The sequence below is a fragment of the Thalassophryne amazonica genome, chromosome 2 (genome assembly GCF_902500255.1).
Source record: "Thalassophryne amazonica chromosome 2, fThaAma1.1, whole genome shotgun sequence".
In the NCBI taxonomy this organism is placed as follows: domain Eukaryota; kingdom Metazoa; phylum Chordata; class Actinopteri; order Batrachoidiformes; family Batrachoididae; genus Thalassophryne; species Thalassophryne amazonica.
The window spans coordinates 72,194,726-72,211,035 of NC_047104.1; the positions used below are offsets into that span (position 1 = coordinate 72,194,726).

General features: G+C 40.6%; 1 protein-coding gene across 1 annotated transcript in view; it reads left to right on the plus strand.

Annotated features, from left to right (window-relative positions):
• Nucleotides 1-16,310, plus strand: part of gcfc2 (GC-rich sequence DNA-binding factor 2) — a 52,005-nt gene that overhangs the window by 11,301 nt on the left and 24,394 nt on the right. The window contains exons 3-8 of the mRNA XM_034187841.1: nucleotides 571-729; nucleotides 933-1,178; nucleotides 1,575-1,672; nucleotides 10,696-10,832; nucleotides 12,317-12,500; nucleotides 12,682-12,805. Of these exons, the coding sequence (XP_034043732.1) occupies nucleotides 571-729; nucleotides 933-1,178; nucleotides 1,575-1,672; nucleotides 10,696-10,832; nucleotides 12,317-12,500; nucleotides 12,682-12,805 (948 nt within the window). The remainder of the gene's footprint in view (nucleotides 1-570; nucleotides 730-932; nucleotides 1,179-1,574; nucleotides 1,673-10,695; nucleotides 10,833-12,316; nucleotides 12,501-12,681; nucleotides 12,806-16,310) is intronic.

Here is a 16,310-nt window from a genome sequence, read left to right on the forward strand (position 1 = left end):
CACATCCAAAAGACACGCAGGCTGGATGGATTAGAAACTTTAAATTGTCTATAGGTGTGTGTGTGGGTGTGAATGTGTTTGTTTTTCTATTTGTGGCCCTGGGACAGACTGGCGTCCCTTCCAGGGTGTACCCCACCTTGCGCTCTATGACTGCTGGGATAGGCTTCAGCCCCCGCAACCCTTCATTGGACTATACGGTTGAAGGTGCATCAAATCACAACATAAATTGTTCCAAGTCCAATCTTACCAAGCAAAACTTTTTGAGAAACTATTTCAGGTTGAAAAGTGATAGAAATGCGGTCTGTTCATGATGCACTGGTGAAAATCTATGTTGGATAGAACTTTTTTGTTTTTAAATTTTTGAATGTTTTGTTTCATCCTGAAGTGTTAAAATTTCGTGAATTTGCATGTTGTATTCATTTAAAAATGGAAATCTTATTCATGTTGTTATTTCTTTTAATCACTTATGTAATATGTAAACTGTTTTAACTGATTTCAGTCTTAATCTAAAACAGTAGATAATATAATTTGCCATGATGACTTTTGTCATTGATATCCCCTTGTTTTCAGACCCACATAATGATGGTGCCCTAACATCTGATTGTCGAAAGCAAGATTATGGGAGCCAGGCTTCTCCAGATTCTGTCCACCCTGATGATGATGATGATGATGATGATTCCAGATCTCTGTCAGCTAGTTCCACCTCCAGCTTCTCAACAACTGAACAAGGTCTGTGTGTTTATTGTTTGTGTGTCAGTATCTCATTCCTTTTGGTCATTTTTAAATCCACAGGTTAAATTATCATTTTGTATTAAGATGCAAAGTATCTTGGCATATTGTTTTGTTTTTGAACTGTATGATGTGTCTTTCTGGCTGCATGCACATTCCTTTTTTATACATACTGTTCTATCTGAATTTTTCTTTGTGTACAGTTCCTATCGCCAATGCTAAAGCCATTGCGGCAGCAAAGAGCCAGCGCTGTGCCGCTCGAACACAGAAAGAGTTTATTCCACTTGGTAAAGATGGCTACAGTTCCTCTGGTAGCACGCCAGATCACCGCAGCAGAGATGACGAGGAGGTCTCAGCTGATGATGATTATGAACCTGATGATCACGAGAGACGAATTGAGTTTGCACCAAAATTAAAAAGCATCAGGGAAAAGATTGCAGAGCATCTAGGTATGAGTGTGAGTTAATCAGGGAGACATAAGAAAATATGACACCATTGGATAAACAGGAGCAGATCAGCAGTCAAACATAAGGCACATTAGCCAACATTTGTCTTAAAAACCAATACCATATGTTAAATATTGATTTGTTGAAGTAGTATTTGTTTTTTGTGATGCTGGTATTATGTGATCCCTGTTTGGAGGCTTACAGTAGGACAGTATGAAACCAAAAGGCTCCATGTGTACAAATATGCATTTTTAATTTACTGCAGTGCCCATACAAGTCTATTTAAATTCTCACAGAAGTTCATGTTGTTGCTTGTTAGCTGATGTTAGTAACAAAACACTGGAAATTTATTCTCAGAAAGGCTGTTTTTCATATATTGTATATGTGTATTTCCTGTAGGTAGTGATAACAGTATGTCAGGGACTGATGGGGAGGAGCAGGAACTGTGGGAGGAGATACAAATTGAGAAGGGAATCAAAAGACGTTCAGGAGAACAGGTACAATCCTCAGTCCATCATTGTTCATTGTTTTTGTTCTTGCTTTTTCTTTTTTTAGCTCTGTCTTTTACTCCTGCCATTCCTTTTCCTATTACCTTCTTAAACTTCAATTTACAGAGGTAAAGTATAACATTATCCACCCCCTGAGCAAGCACAATGCAAACTGTTTGCTCTTTGGTCATATTATCTTTTTCTGTCATGCTTATGATCTATCTGGTACTGAAACTATAGGCATTATGTTCACTTTAGTTTTATTTATGTCACCTGGGATCACTGAACGTCTGAGTTTTACATTGTCTGCAGCATACTATACTGCCTGTGCCTGGAATTCCTCACAGAATGAGACATGCATAGACATGCTTTGTCACAGTTATAGAAAAACTTTATAGGTGAAATACAGCCTAAAATGTGAAATATAAGATTTTATTTGTGAAGGTAAGCTGCACATACCACCTGTGGGACATGGGTCCCATTAACAGAGGACAGTCATGCTTGTCTCTTGAAGATCATGGTCTTGGCCAGTCTGCAACCCTGCCAGTGTGCAGTGACCATAGACCAAACAAATCTTTGTTGGTTAAGCTGCAACAAGTGGAGTATTTGTAGAAGATAGGACGAATGTAGTTTAGGAAAGAACAACTCTCTAGAAGAGAAAAAGAACAAAACCTTTGTCATGTAAAAGCATTCAGACTATTTTTATATCTTCAGTGCCAGATGCTAATCTTTACAAATACAGCCTAATTGTAAGAACACTCAAGCTGAACTCTTATCCTCTGGAGAGCATAATGAATGTAAGATGCACAACAGCTCAGTTTATCAGATTGTCATGTGTGGAGTTACTGGACTCCACAAAATCACATGATCTTATCTCAGCAGGCAGTTTATTCCAGAAGGAAGATTCACCATAAGAGAAAGCAGCAGCATGTAGATCCATTTGAAGAGTTCCAGTAGGGGCAGCATGGTGGCTTAGTGGTTAGCACTGTTGCCTTACAGCGAGAAGGTCATGGGTTCAATTCCCACCTGTGGCCTTTTTGTGTGGAGTTTGCATGTTCACCCCGTGTTTGCGCGGGTTTCCTCCGGGTGCTCCGGTTTCCTCCCACATCCAAAGACATGCGGGTTAGGTGGATTGGAATCTTTAAATTGTCCATAGGTGTGCAAGTGGGTACGAATGTGTTTTTGTCTTTTTGTGGCCCTGTGACAGACTGGCATTCTGTCCTGGGTGTACCCCGCCTCACGCTCTATGACTGCTGGGATTGGCTCCAGCCCCCTGTGACCCTTAATTGAACTAAGCGGTTGAAGGTGTGTGTGTGTGAGTGAGTGAGTGAGTTTCAGTAGTAGTGTTTCTATATGCAAAAGACCAAAACAAGGCATTAATCGGTTCTTTGCGAAATCAAATCATGAATTGAGACAGAATAGGTTGAGCCACTGCAGTATTGTAAAACTGATGAAGGCATCAGAGGGGCAAGACATAACCTACACTCACACATACGGCAATACTGCAGATATCCAGGAAATGTTTTTCTTCTTCCCATATTATATTAACATTATCATGATGTCACTTGTACCACGTAATGACAAATGTTTGAGTGATATAAACATTGGATTTCTTCTCTAGCTGTAGTGGTTGTGGAGATATTCTGGAAAATGTGTTTTTCAGACAATTCTAATATTTCAAGACATTTTTCTTCGAATATCATAGCATCATTCACACCAACTGTGCATAATCTGATGCTACAGTATCCAGTAGAAAACAAGAGGCCAAAAACACAACCCTGGAGTACACTATATTTTACTGTGGAAAGTTTTGATTTACTGTTATTACTAAGGCATACTGTAGTAGTTCTGAGACGTATGATGTCAATCATAAGAGAACCGGAGTAGAAGTAACTATAGTTTTGTAGTCTTAATTATATGCAGCTATCCATGGTATCAATAGCCACACTGAACTCAAATAATAGCAGCACTGAAGCACATCCACAGTAATAAAAAGCTTATTTATCGGGAGGTTCCAAGATGGCGGACGGGTTAGTAGCATAGATTTATAGTTTGCCCAGGTCGGTAAAATTAATCCACTCAGACTGATTAATTTAACATATAACCTCCATAAATTTTGAGATGAGTGGTATTCGAAACCGGGGAAGCACTAAAACCTCAAAGAAAACTCAAGAGCCATTTTTGAAAGAAGGCGCCTCTGACGAGAGTGAACGACTGAGTGAAACAACGGAGAAAATGGAGCACGCCGAAACTCTGAAAGCTGGACTCGCCGGCATCAGCAATGATATACGGTCCCTCAAACAGGAGCTTCATAATGAGCTTATAACATTCAAAGAGGAACTCAAAGGTGAGATGAAGCAAGAAATAACTTCATTAAGATAAGACATAGAGCAAAAGCTGACAGAAAATCATACAGAGCTACAGGAGCAGAAGACGAACATAACCGAGGCACAAGCTTGCATAACTGAGCTGGAGGAGCATAACACGGAGATTAGCAACTTGCTAATGAAGCTAACAAAGCAGGCACATCAGATGCAGGATAAACTAACGGACCTTGAAACGAGATCTCAATGGAATAATGTCCGGCTTTTCGGACTGCCCGAGGACACAGAGGGAAGCTCCATTAGTCTGTTTGGACCAACTTCTTAAAAAAGAGTTGGAACTACCCGAAGATACCAACCTACATATACAACGAGCGCACAGAGTGTCCACATCAAAAACTGGTCCTGGCAGAGCTCCAAGAGCAGTCATGCTTAATTTTCTCAAGTTTGAGACTAAGGAGATGATCCTGCAAAAAGTCTGGCAGAAGAAGGGAATACAGGTGGGCAACAAAAAAATTCAATTTGACCATGATTACCCCACTGAAATCGTCCAAAAACGCAAATCATATCTGGGCATCAAAAAAATACTGAAAGAAAACGGGATTCATTTTCAGACCCCATTCACCAAAATAAGAATTCACTGGAACAGCAGTGTTAAGAGCTATGACAGCGCAGGAGATGCAGCGCAGGATATGAGAGCAAAGGGACTAATTGTGGCGATGCTGGACGTGGATGTGGGACAAGTGGAGGAGACAACTCAAATGAATCCGGGATGGCAGCGAGTGAGACAGAGCAGGTTGAGTCAAAATACGGCAGCACAACGAGCGAAGGAGAAGTTGCAGGAGTATCAAAGGAGATCTGATAATTAACATCTTCCATTTGTAAAAAGTTAATAAGACTTTAAAGTAGACCTGCATTGAAATAAATGCAGTCAGATCTTTGGACCAAAAAATGACTTACATTTACACATAAGATCCTTCTGAATGTAGTAAAGTAAATCTGGAAGCCCAGATCTGTCATTCAACAGAGAAATCTTCATTTAAAAATGACAAATTTACAGCTAACATTTATCCCTCCGCAAAACTGTCCCTCTCATCATGGATGCTGCCGAGACGTCACAGAGAAGACCCTCTCTCCCAGCATGCATTGCGCGCCAACTGTAATTTGTGGATTTACGTTACTTTGCATCTGCACCTTTTTCTTGTCTTATACGGAAGGATCTACTTTTTCTAAAACTTCATATTGTCTTGCGGTACGCTTGGTGAGTACACATTTCTTTTATTTGTGCTTGAAAATTATTTTGGGGGACTTTTTCATACGCCCGTTTGATTGAGTGGTGTCGCAATGAAAATCTACTGTCTTTCGCCTCCGGTACCATCGCGGGATATGGAGGCGAGACCCGCAAAGAATCCCAGTCATTAAAAATATATAAACCTCTCTCAGCGTCCATGGAGCTCTGGGGCTCCGATTGCCGAGACGTGCAGTGCTGTGGATTTTTCTGCAAGAAGTCTGTCCTTGCAGCAACAGGTGTACCGGCCGCTTCGCATTAAAACAGCGAGCGTATTCTCAGGACTTGTGCCAAGTGTGCTGCAGCTCCATTCAGTAGACAGAGAGGTGATGCCAGTGTTGTGCACTGAATCTGGCACAACACCGGCTGCAAAGCAGACACGGGCGGTGTGAGTGGCCTGCGTCGGCGGTTAACGAGCTCGTTAACAAGCCCGCAGACTTAATAAGCGCAGCGGAGGCAGAGAGCGGGAGAGGAAGAATGGCGCCCGCTGTCGATGTCGTTGCTGATCTGAGCACACAGATCTGTATCTCACATTCATTGCAGCTTACTTTTGGATGTTGAAACAGGACGTGTATAAGTAACATTACTAACAGATAAAATCAATTTCAATGCGGGATCAGACTGAAGGCGGGAGCGCGTCGTCTTGTCCCTGACGTCATGGAAATGATACGGCTGTACAAACCGTTTTCACAGAGGGCTAAATTTTAGCTGCAAATTTGTCATTTTTAAACGAAGATTTCTCCGCTGAATTACAAATTTGGGCGACCACATTTATTTCAATGCAGGTCTACTTTAAATAACATTGACTGGGTCAACTCATTTAATCTATTGAAGCAAGAAAAATAAGATATGACCCATAGATGGACATAAATAATACAAGAAGGCTTCAGATACTGCGATTTATTATAAGAGACTACCGACTGGGCGAGGCATACTGATGTTGGACTTGTCTAGACTAGACTTGAAGAGCTATGGGTCTAGGGATGGGCCCTCACAGGAGAGGATTTCCCATCCACCCACCAACAGGGACTTGGGGGATGAAGAAGAACCCCTGAGTGGAAGTTCCATGTGGTATTTCTTATTTTCAGTTTTGTTCGAGTTAATGTTCATGTTCATGTTACTTTTTGGCTGCTTGAGGAAATACATAAGCATAATAGTGAAGAAATATGGTGTGCAATGATCTGAAAATATTGTCCTTAAATGTAAATGGTCTAAATACACCTAAAAAGAGGGGATTAGTCATAACAAAGTTGAAAAAAGAGAAACCACAAGTCATATTCTTGCAAGAAACTCATCTGTCTCAGACAGAACATGAAAAATGAAAAAATTTGGATATAGGAATTCATATTACAGTACATATAAACAAGGACGTAGAAGGGGGGTTGCAACACTAATCCCAAACTCAACTATATTTGTCTGTGAAAAAGAAATCAAAGATAAAGAGGGAAGATATGTATTAGTGAAGGGAAAATTAGAGAATGAACCTGTAACGCTGATAAATGTTTATGCACCTCCATAAAGTAGTACACACTTCTTTAAATCCCTGTTTAATGTTATTGCCACAGAAACAGAAGGTACTTTAATCTGTGGGGGGGATTTTAACATAATCATGAATCATAGCTTAGATACAACAAGCTTAAAGGGGAAAAAAAAATCAAAATTTGTAAAGATATCTTTAGAAGAAATGGGAATGATAGACATATGGAGGAGTCTCAATCCTTTGGAAAAGGATTTCACACATTATTCAGCAACACACAACGTCCATTCCAGAATAGATTACTTTTTTATTAATAAGGGAGATAGACATAGAGTGACCGAGTGTAGGATTGGGGGTGCTGACATATCGGATCATAATACCTTATTTCTAAAAATAAATTTGAATGCCAGGAAAAGAGAGACAATTTGGAGAATGAATGTAGGAATACTTAATAACAAAAGACTGGTGGAAGATTTTAAAGAAGACAAACAATATATAGAGGAAAATAACAATGGGGAGGTGGAACCACACATTATATGGGACGCTTTGAAGGCGGTTTTTCGAAGAAAGATAATAGCTAGAGCCACACTATTCAAGAAGATCAGAAGAGAAACATACTCAAAATACTCACTAACGCTGATAGAATTAGAGCAGCAGTTCCAGAAAACGAACAATCCAGAAATGCATAATCAAATCAAAGATATCAAAATGAAGATAACTGAATTATTATTAAATGAATATGGTAAGAAAAATATATTTGAAGCAAAGTTATTATGAGATTGGGCACAGCGCGACTAAACGGCGGCACAGGAAAAACACCTCCGTGTTGATAACCATTTGTAAAATCCAGGCGGCGTTTGATGGCTTTCAGTGGAGTGAGTATATGAGAAATTGTTTAACAGCTGGACATGTTCCAACTTGTCCTTAAGGCTTCCAACAGAGGTGTTTTTCCTGTGGCGGAGCGTCGCGGCGGCTGCGAGCCAACGCTGCAATCCGCCCGCACGTCTTTCATTAAAAAAAATCTCCTTTAACAGTGGAATATCCGGATAAAATGCTGAAACCGACTTCTTCTGAAACTTCTCTGTTCTCTCACGACGTCCTGGATCAATAGAGCCTGAAATGTGGAGGTTTTCAGCCTGAAATGTGGAGGTTTTCAGCTTGAAACAGGCTGACGATGGCGCCTGAGAGCGTTGCGCGACGTCTCGCACCGTGGGAAGTTCTTAAAGCGACAGTATCACCTCAAAATCTCTCATCAGCTGTTAAAATTTTTACCGAAAACCAATTTTTTTAATTTTTCGAACCGTGTCCACTTCGATGTGTCTCACAGGTTTAGAAAAAATTTTGATCAAACAAAGCGCCAGTCTCTCAGCAACTTCTCAGACAAAGGAATTCCGACGAGGGGCTGGACGACTCCTCCCACAAGGAGTGCTCACAGGCAAATGACGTCACCAACAGGCGTGGAAAAACTCACGCATGCGCACGAGGGTTCAAGCATGTCTGACGTAAAAACATATGAATGAAATCCATATAGTTTTTGAAAAAAATAAAAAGGACCTGTACTTTATGGACAGCCCTTGTATATTTTATAATTAATATATGATTATAAAAAATTATACACACAACCACCTGCAGCAAACGAGGAGGAAGTAAGACACTGTTTAGAACCATTAGATTTACCATCAATTGGTTTAAGACAAAATGACAGACTAACAGCAGACAATACAAAAGAAGAGATTATTCAAGAGATCAATTCCTTGAAAAATAATAAATCTCCAGGAAGTGACGGTTACCCTGCAGAATGGTACAAAGTCTTTAAGGAAGAGTTGGTACCAGTACTCCAAACATCTTTTAACTGGACTCTTAAAGAAAATAAAACACCACTAACATAGGCAGAAGCAATTATTTCAATTATTTTAAAACCAGGTAAAGATAAAGATAGATGTGAAAGTTATAGACCGATCTCAATACTATATACCGATTATAAAATATATACATCCATCATCTCCAAAAGAATAAATACATTTATAGCAGAATTAATAGATGAGGACCAAACGGGTTCATATCAGGACGTCAAACACATGATAATATTCGTAGAACTCTACAAGTAATGGGTCAAGCTCAAAAAGAGAAACGAAGCTCTGTGCTGGTTAGTATCGATGCAGAAAAGGCATTCGATTGTGTTAATTGGAAATTCCTCTATTTAGTATTAGAACGATTTGGTTTCAATAATAAATCTATACAATTGATTAAAACATTGTATCAAAAACCCTCAGCTAGAATAAAAATTAATGGAAATTTGATTGATAAAATACTGTTAGAATGATCAACCAGACAGGGATGCTGTTTATCACCGATTCTTTTTGCAATTTTTATAGAACCTTTGGCTCAAGCCTTTGGGGAGGCAAAAAACCTAGAGTCAGGTATAAAACTCTCCAGCTACCTAAAGAAAAAGGGGGAATGGGTCTTCCAAAATTGAGGGAATACTTCAACGCTGCTCAATTGAGACCTATATATTGTTGGTGCAAGTCGGAATTTAGAGCAAAATGAAAAGATATAGAAAAAGAAATAAACCAGATTCCAATTCAAAATATGGTTGGTGATAACCACTTATTTAAAGAACTTAAAAATAGTATGGATCCAATCACAATACACACATTAGATCTGTGGTTTAAATTACTAAAAAAATATAAGATCCAGAATGACATAAAATATATTAAAATGGGTAGCATATGATAGCGATTTCAACCCGGCAAAATATGATCAAAGGTTTATACAATGGAAATAACAGCCTGGTTTGTGTTAGAAAATAAAGGGGAGCTGGTGAGTTTTGAAAATCTTAGGCAATTTGACTTAGATTCACACGAACTCTTTAGATATTTTCAAGTGAGGGACTATTATAAAAAGGAGATCAAGTTGGATCCTTCCAGGAAATTGAATATCATCCGGATCATAGCTAAAGCATATCAGGGGAGTAACATAAAAATTATTTCATCATTATATCGAGGTCTGAATACCCACAACAACCATTCAGCTGAATATATTAAGATAAAATGGGAGGAAGAACTTAATGTGGAAATTTTAGATGAGGATTGGCACAAAATGTGGAAGATACATCACTCATCCACTAATTCACGAATCTGGAGAGAATTTGCATGGAAGAATCTGATCCGTTTTTTTATTACTCCAAAAATGAAAAGTAAACAGCTACACATACGACAGAATTGTTGGCGAGGATGTGGATCTTTTAATGTGAATCATTCTTACATTTTTTGGAAATGTCCAGAGATAACTGTATTTTGGGAAATGATGTATAAGGAGCTGCAACGGATATTGGGTTATGAGGTACCAAATACTTGTTTAGTGCTTTACCTGTGTAAATTCTCAGACAAGACTGTTGCCACTGATGATGAGTATTTGATCAAAATATTGTTGGTGGCAGGCAAGAAAGCTATTACTAGGAACTGGGGAAAGGACATACCACCAACAAAAGATCAATGGATAACAATTGTGGAAGAAATCTTTTTGATGGAAAAACTGACACATGTGCTGAGGCTACAAGAAGAACAACTGGACAGGAAGTGGAGAAAATGGACCCTTTATAAATCTCTAAACAATGACACTGGACCAGAATAATGAACCTGAAAACACCAACTTACAAGACTTTAAGAATATGATGTACTCATCAGGCAGCCTATTGTTCAATTTATATGTTTTGGAATTTGTATTTGTCTGTTGTCGCAGTAATTTGTTAATAAAAATTTAAGTGACAAAAAAAGCTTATTTATGTGTTTTTGTGAGTGTTGTGTCTGCACTACCATAACTCCATAAATGTAATGTTTCAGTCAGGCTAAAGTTAACACACACTGCTGTTATAGAGCTTCATCTGCTCTCCTCTGTGTTTAAGTTTCACATTGTGTAAATTTTTTGTTTTTGTTCTTTCATTCAGAGTCCATCTGGTAGTGAATCCAGCAGCAGTAGCAGGCGAGGCCAACAAAGGCAAAAGAAATGGCCACCAGGGGTCTTCATCCCAGACAATGTTCCTCTGGTCACTGTCTCAATGGTGAAGAGGAGGATCACTGGAAAGTTAGTGTTTTACCACAGTATCAGTTTCATATATTGCTGAAATGGTAAACATTAAATTACAATTTCCACATTTTATGTTCCAGCCTTATTCCAAAATGGATGAAATTAACTTTTTCCTCAAAATATTACACACAATACCCCATAATGACAATCTGAAAAAAGTTTTTTTTTTTTTTTTTTTGCAAATTTATATATTAACAACAACAAAAAACTAAGAAATCTCATGCACATACGTATTCACAGCCTGAGTGCGGGTGCATCATGTTTCCACTGATCATCCTTGAGATGTCTCTACAGCTTAATTAGAGTCCACCTGGAGTAAATTCAGTTAATTGGACATAATTTGGAAAGGCACACACCTGTCTAAATAATGCATGTCAGAGCACAAACCAAGCATGAAGTCAAAGGAATTGTCTTCAGACCTCTGAGACAGGATTGTCTTGAGGCACAAATCTGGGGAAGGGTACAGAGATATTTCTGCTGCTTTGAAGGTCCCAATGAGCACAGTGGCCTCCATCATCTGTAAATGGAAGAAGTTCAGATCATCATGCTGTGGGGATGTTTTTCAGTGGCAAGAACTGGGAGACTAGTCAGGATTGAGGCAAAGATAAACGTAGCAATGTACAGAGACATCTTGGGTGAAAACCTGCTCCAGAGAAGCTCTTGCCCTCAGACTGGTGTGACAGTTCATCTTTCAACAGGGCAATGACACAAAGCACACAGCCAGGATTTCAAAGGAGTGGCTTCAGGACAACTCTGTGAATGTCCTTGAGTGGCCCAGCCAGAGCCCAGACCTAAATCTGATTGAACATTTCTGGAGAGATCTGAAAATGGCTGTGCACCGGCGCTCCCCATCCAACCTGAGGGAGCTTGAGAGGTGCTGCAAAGAGTGAATGGGCAAAACTGCCCAAAGATGCACCAAGCTTGAGGCATCATATTCAAGATGACCTGAGGCTATAATTGCTGTCATAGGTGCATCAAAAAAGTATTGCGCAAAGGCTGTGAATACTTATGTACACGTGATTTCTTAGTTTTCTATTTTTTTTATTTTTTTTTTTTTATAAATTTGCAAAAAAAAAAAAAAAAAATCATGTTGTCATTATGGTGTGTTGTGAATAGAAGTTTGAGGGGAAAAATAAATTTACTCTATTTTGGAATAAGGTTGTAACATAATGAAATGTGAAAAAGGGGAATCAATGTGAATACTTTCCAAATGCAATGTAACTGCGTCTGCTTTCATTTGTATGGTAATGGGTGTATCATTTTGGGATGGGTTTTTAAGAGGAGTTGAGATGGGAAAGGGTTTTTTATGACAATTAATTGCCATAAAGATTTGGTCTGGCATTTTGTGGCAGTTTGGCATCAAGCGGTGGGTTGAAGAGGTCCAGGGTTTAATCTTAAATGTTTCTAAGTGTTGTGACAAACATTCACTCCACCTGTTTCTTTTCTTACCTAGGTATATCTTTTTTCTCTCTTCTTCTTAGACTAGACTCTATGAAGGAGGTGCATAGATCACACCAGGCAGAGTTGAGGAGGATGGAGGGAGATGCTGAGAATGCAAGAAGCTCTGTGGAAATCCTGGAAGAAAAATCATCAGAGAAGCAGCTGAGGTTTTACAGAGCCATGATCCTTTATGTCCACCACCTGGTGGATTGTCTCCAGGAGAAGGTACAAACCAACAATCTAAATGCTAAAATTGGATTTGACTAACAGCAGCATCAATTAGGAAACAGTTTTGTCTGTGCTCCTTTGGAAAAATAAAACAGTCGGAGCATGCAGCACCAGTTTTCTTCCATTTTAAAGATCGTTGATGATCATGGCCAGACTGAAGATAATTTGTTGACTGCAGGTTGTTCAAATCAACTCTTTGGAACTGGAGTTGCATACTTTGCTGTCTGACCAGATGGAGTCTCTGCTGGCACAGAGGCAACAGAAGATTAAGGAGCAGGCTGATTACCTGCAGCATCTCAGCTGTGAGTGACATCTGTGTGTCCATATCCATGTACGTCAAGCTTTGGAATCATGCCTTTTCTGGTTTATGTGTAATGACTCTACACATAAGGATGTGTAGGTGCAACTGGGAAGCGTAGTCTCATTTGAGGGTGGGCGATTCTTCTTCTTTGTCTTTCGGCTGTTCTCATTAGGGGTTGCCACAGCAGATCAATCGTTTCCATCTCACCCTGTCCTCTGTATCTTCCTCTGTCACACCAACCACCTGAATGTCCTCCCTCAGCACATCCATAAACCTCCTCTTTGGCCTCCCTCTTCTCCTCCTGCCTGGTGGCTCCATCCTCAGCATCCTTCTCCCTATATACCCTGGGTCCCTCCTCTGCACATTTCCAAACCATCTCAATCTGACCTCTCTGACTTTGTCTCCAAACCGTCCCACCTGAGCTGTCCCTCTGATATGTTCATTCCTAATCTTGTTCATTCTTGTCACTCCCAAAGAGAATCTCAACATCTTCAGCTCTGCCACCTCCAGCTCTGCCTCCTGTCTTTTTGTTAGTTCCACCGTCTCTAAGCCGTACAACATAGCTGGTCTCACTACTGTCTTGTAAACGTTTCCCTTCACTCTTGCTGATATTCTTCGGTCACAAATCACTCCTGCCACCTTTCTCCACCCACTCCACCCTGCCTGCACTCTCTTCTTCACCTCTTTACCACATTCTCCATTACTTTGAACAGTTGACCCCAAATATTTAAACTCATCTACTTTCACCACCTCTACTCCTTGTAACTGCACTATTCCACTGGGCTCCCTCCCATTCACACACATGTACTCAGTCTTGCTTCTACTGACTTTCATTCCCTTTCTCTCCAAAGCATATGTCCACCTCTCCAGAACAGACTCAACTTGCTCTCTACTCTCACTACAGATCACAATGTCATCTGCAAACATCATATTCCATGGGGACTCCTGTCTGATCTCATCCGTCAACCTGTCCATCACCACTGCAAACAAGAAAGGACTCAGAGCTGATTCTTGGTGTAATCCCACCTCCACCTTGAATGAGTCTGTCATTCCGACTGCGCATCTCACTGCTATCACACTATTCTTGTACATGTCCTGCACTACCCTAACATACTTCTCTCCCACTCCACACGCCCTCATACAATAACACAGCTCTTCTCTTGGCACCCTGTCATAAGCTTTCTCTAAGTCCACAAACACACAGTGTAACTCTTTCTGTACTTCTCCAACAGTATTCTCAGAGCAAACATTGCATTTGTAGTGCTCTTTCTCGGCATGAAACCATATTGCTGCTCACATTTCTTCACCTGTTTTCTAAGCCTAGCTTCTACTACTCTTTCCCATAACTTCCTGCTGTGGCTGATCAACTTTATGCCTCTGTAGTTACTGCAGCTCTGCACATCACCCACGTTCTTGGAAATAGGAACCAGCACACTTCGTCTCCACTCCTCAGGCATCCTCCTACTTTCCAAGACTTTATTAAACAATCTGGTTAGAAACTCTACTGCCATCTCTCCTAGACATTTCCATGCCTCCACTGGAATGTCATCTGGACCAAGTGCCTTTCCATTCTTCATCCTCTTCATAGCAGCCCTCACTTCTTCCTTACTAATCTCTTGTACTTCCTGATTTACTCTCACCACATCATCCAGCCTTTTCTCTCGCTCATTTTCTTTATTCATCAGCTCTTCAAAATATTCTCTCCACCTTCTCAACACACACTCCTCACTTGTCAGCACATTACCATGTGCATCTTTTACCACCCTAACCTGTTGCACATCCTTTCCAGCTCTGTCCCTTTGTCTGGCCAATCGGTGCACGTCCTTTTCTCCTTCCTTACTATTCAACTTCTTGTACAGCTCGCAATATGCCTTTTCCTTCACTTTTGCCACTTCTCTTTTCGCCTTACGCCGCATCTCCTTGTATGCCTGTCTACTTTCTTCATCTCTCCGACTATCCCAAAACTTTTTTGCCAACCTCTTTCTCCTTATGCTTTCCTGGACCTCTTCATTCCACCACCAAGTCTCCTTGTCTTCCTTCCACTGTCCAGATGTCATACCCAGTACTGTCCTAACCGTCTCCCTCACCACACCTGCAGTACTTTTCCAGTTGTCCAAAATTGCTTCCCCTCCAGCCAGTGCTTCTCTCACCTGCTCGCTAAATTTCACACAACAGTCTTCCTCCTTCAGCTTCCACCATCTGATCCTTTGTTGAGCTCTCACTGTCTTTTTCTTCTTTACCTCTAAAATCATCCTACAAACAACCATCCTTTGCTGTCTAACGACACTCTCTCCTGCCACCACCTTACAGTCTCTGATTTCTTTTAGCTTGCATCTCCTATAAAGAATGTAGTCCACCTGTGTGCACCTTCCTCCACTCTTATGTGTAGGACTCCACTCTCCACTCTCCTCCCTTTTCTTAAAGTAGGTATTCACCACAGCCATTTCCATCCTTTTTGCAAAATCAACTACCATCTGTCCTTCCCCATTATTATCCTTGATACCATATCTACCCATTACTTCCTCATCACCTCTGTTCTCTTCACCAACATGCCCGTTGAAGTCCGCTCCTATCACCACTCTTTCATGCTTGGGCACACTCTCCACCACCTCATCTAACAATCAATCAATCAATCCATTTTTTTATATAGCGCCAAATCACAACAGACAGTTGCCCCAAGGCGCTTTATATTGTAAGGCAAGGCCATACAATAATTATGTAAAACCCCAACGGGCAAAACGACCCCCTGTGAGCAAGCACTTGGCTACAGTGGGAAGGAAAAACTCCCTTTTAACAGGAAGAAACCTCCAGCAGAACCAGGCTCAGGGAGGGGCAGTCTTCTGCTGGGACTGGTTGGGGCTGAGGGAGAGAACCAGGAAAAAGACATGCTGTGGAGGGGAGCAGAGATCGATCACTAATGATTAAATGCAGAGTGGTGCATACAGAGCAAAAAGAGAAAGAAACAGTGCATCATGGGAACCCCCCAGCAGTCTACGTCTATAGCAGCATAACTAAGGGATGGTTCAGGGTCACCTGATCCAGCCCTAACTATAAGTTTTAGCAAAAAGGAAAGTTTTAAGCCTAATCTTAAAAGTAGAGAGGGTGTCTGTCTCCCTGATCTGAATTGGGAGCTGGTTCCACAGGAGAGGAGCCTGAAAGCTGAAGGCTCTGCCTCCCATTCTACTCTTACAAACCCTAGGAACTACAAGTAAGCCTGCAGTCTGAGAGCGAAGCGCTCTATTGGGGTGATATGGTACTACGAGGTCCCTAAGATAAGATGGGACCTGATTATTCAAAACCTTATAAGTAAGAAGAAGAATTTTAAATTCTATTCTAGAATTAACAGGAAGCCAATGAAGAGAGGCCAATATGGGTGAGATATGCTCTCTCCTTCTAGTCCCCGTCAGTACTCTAGCTGCAGCATTTTGAATTAACTGAAGGCTTTTAGGGAACTTTTAGGACAACCTGATAATAATGAATTACAATAGTCCAGCCTAGAGGAAATA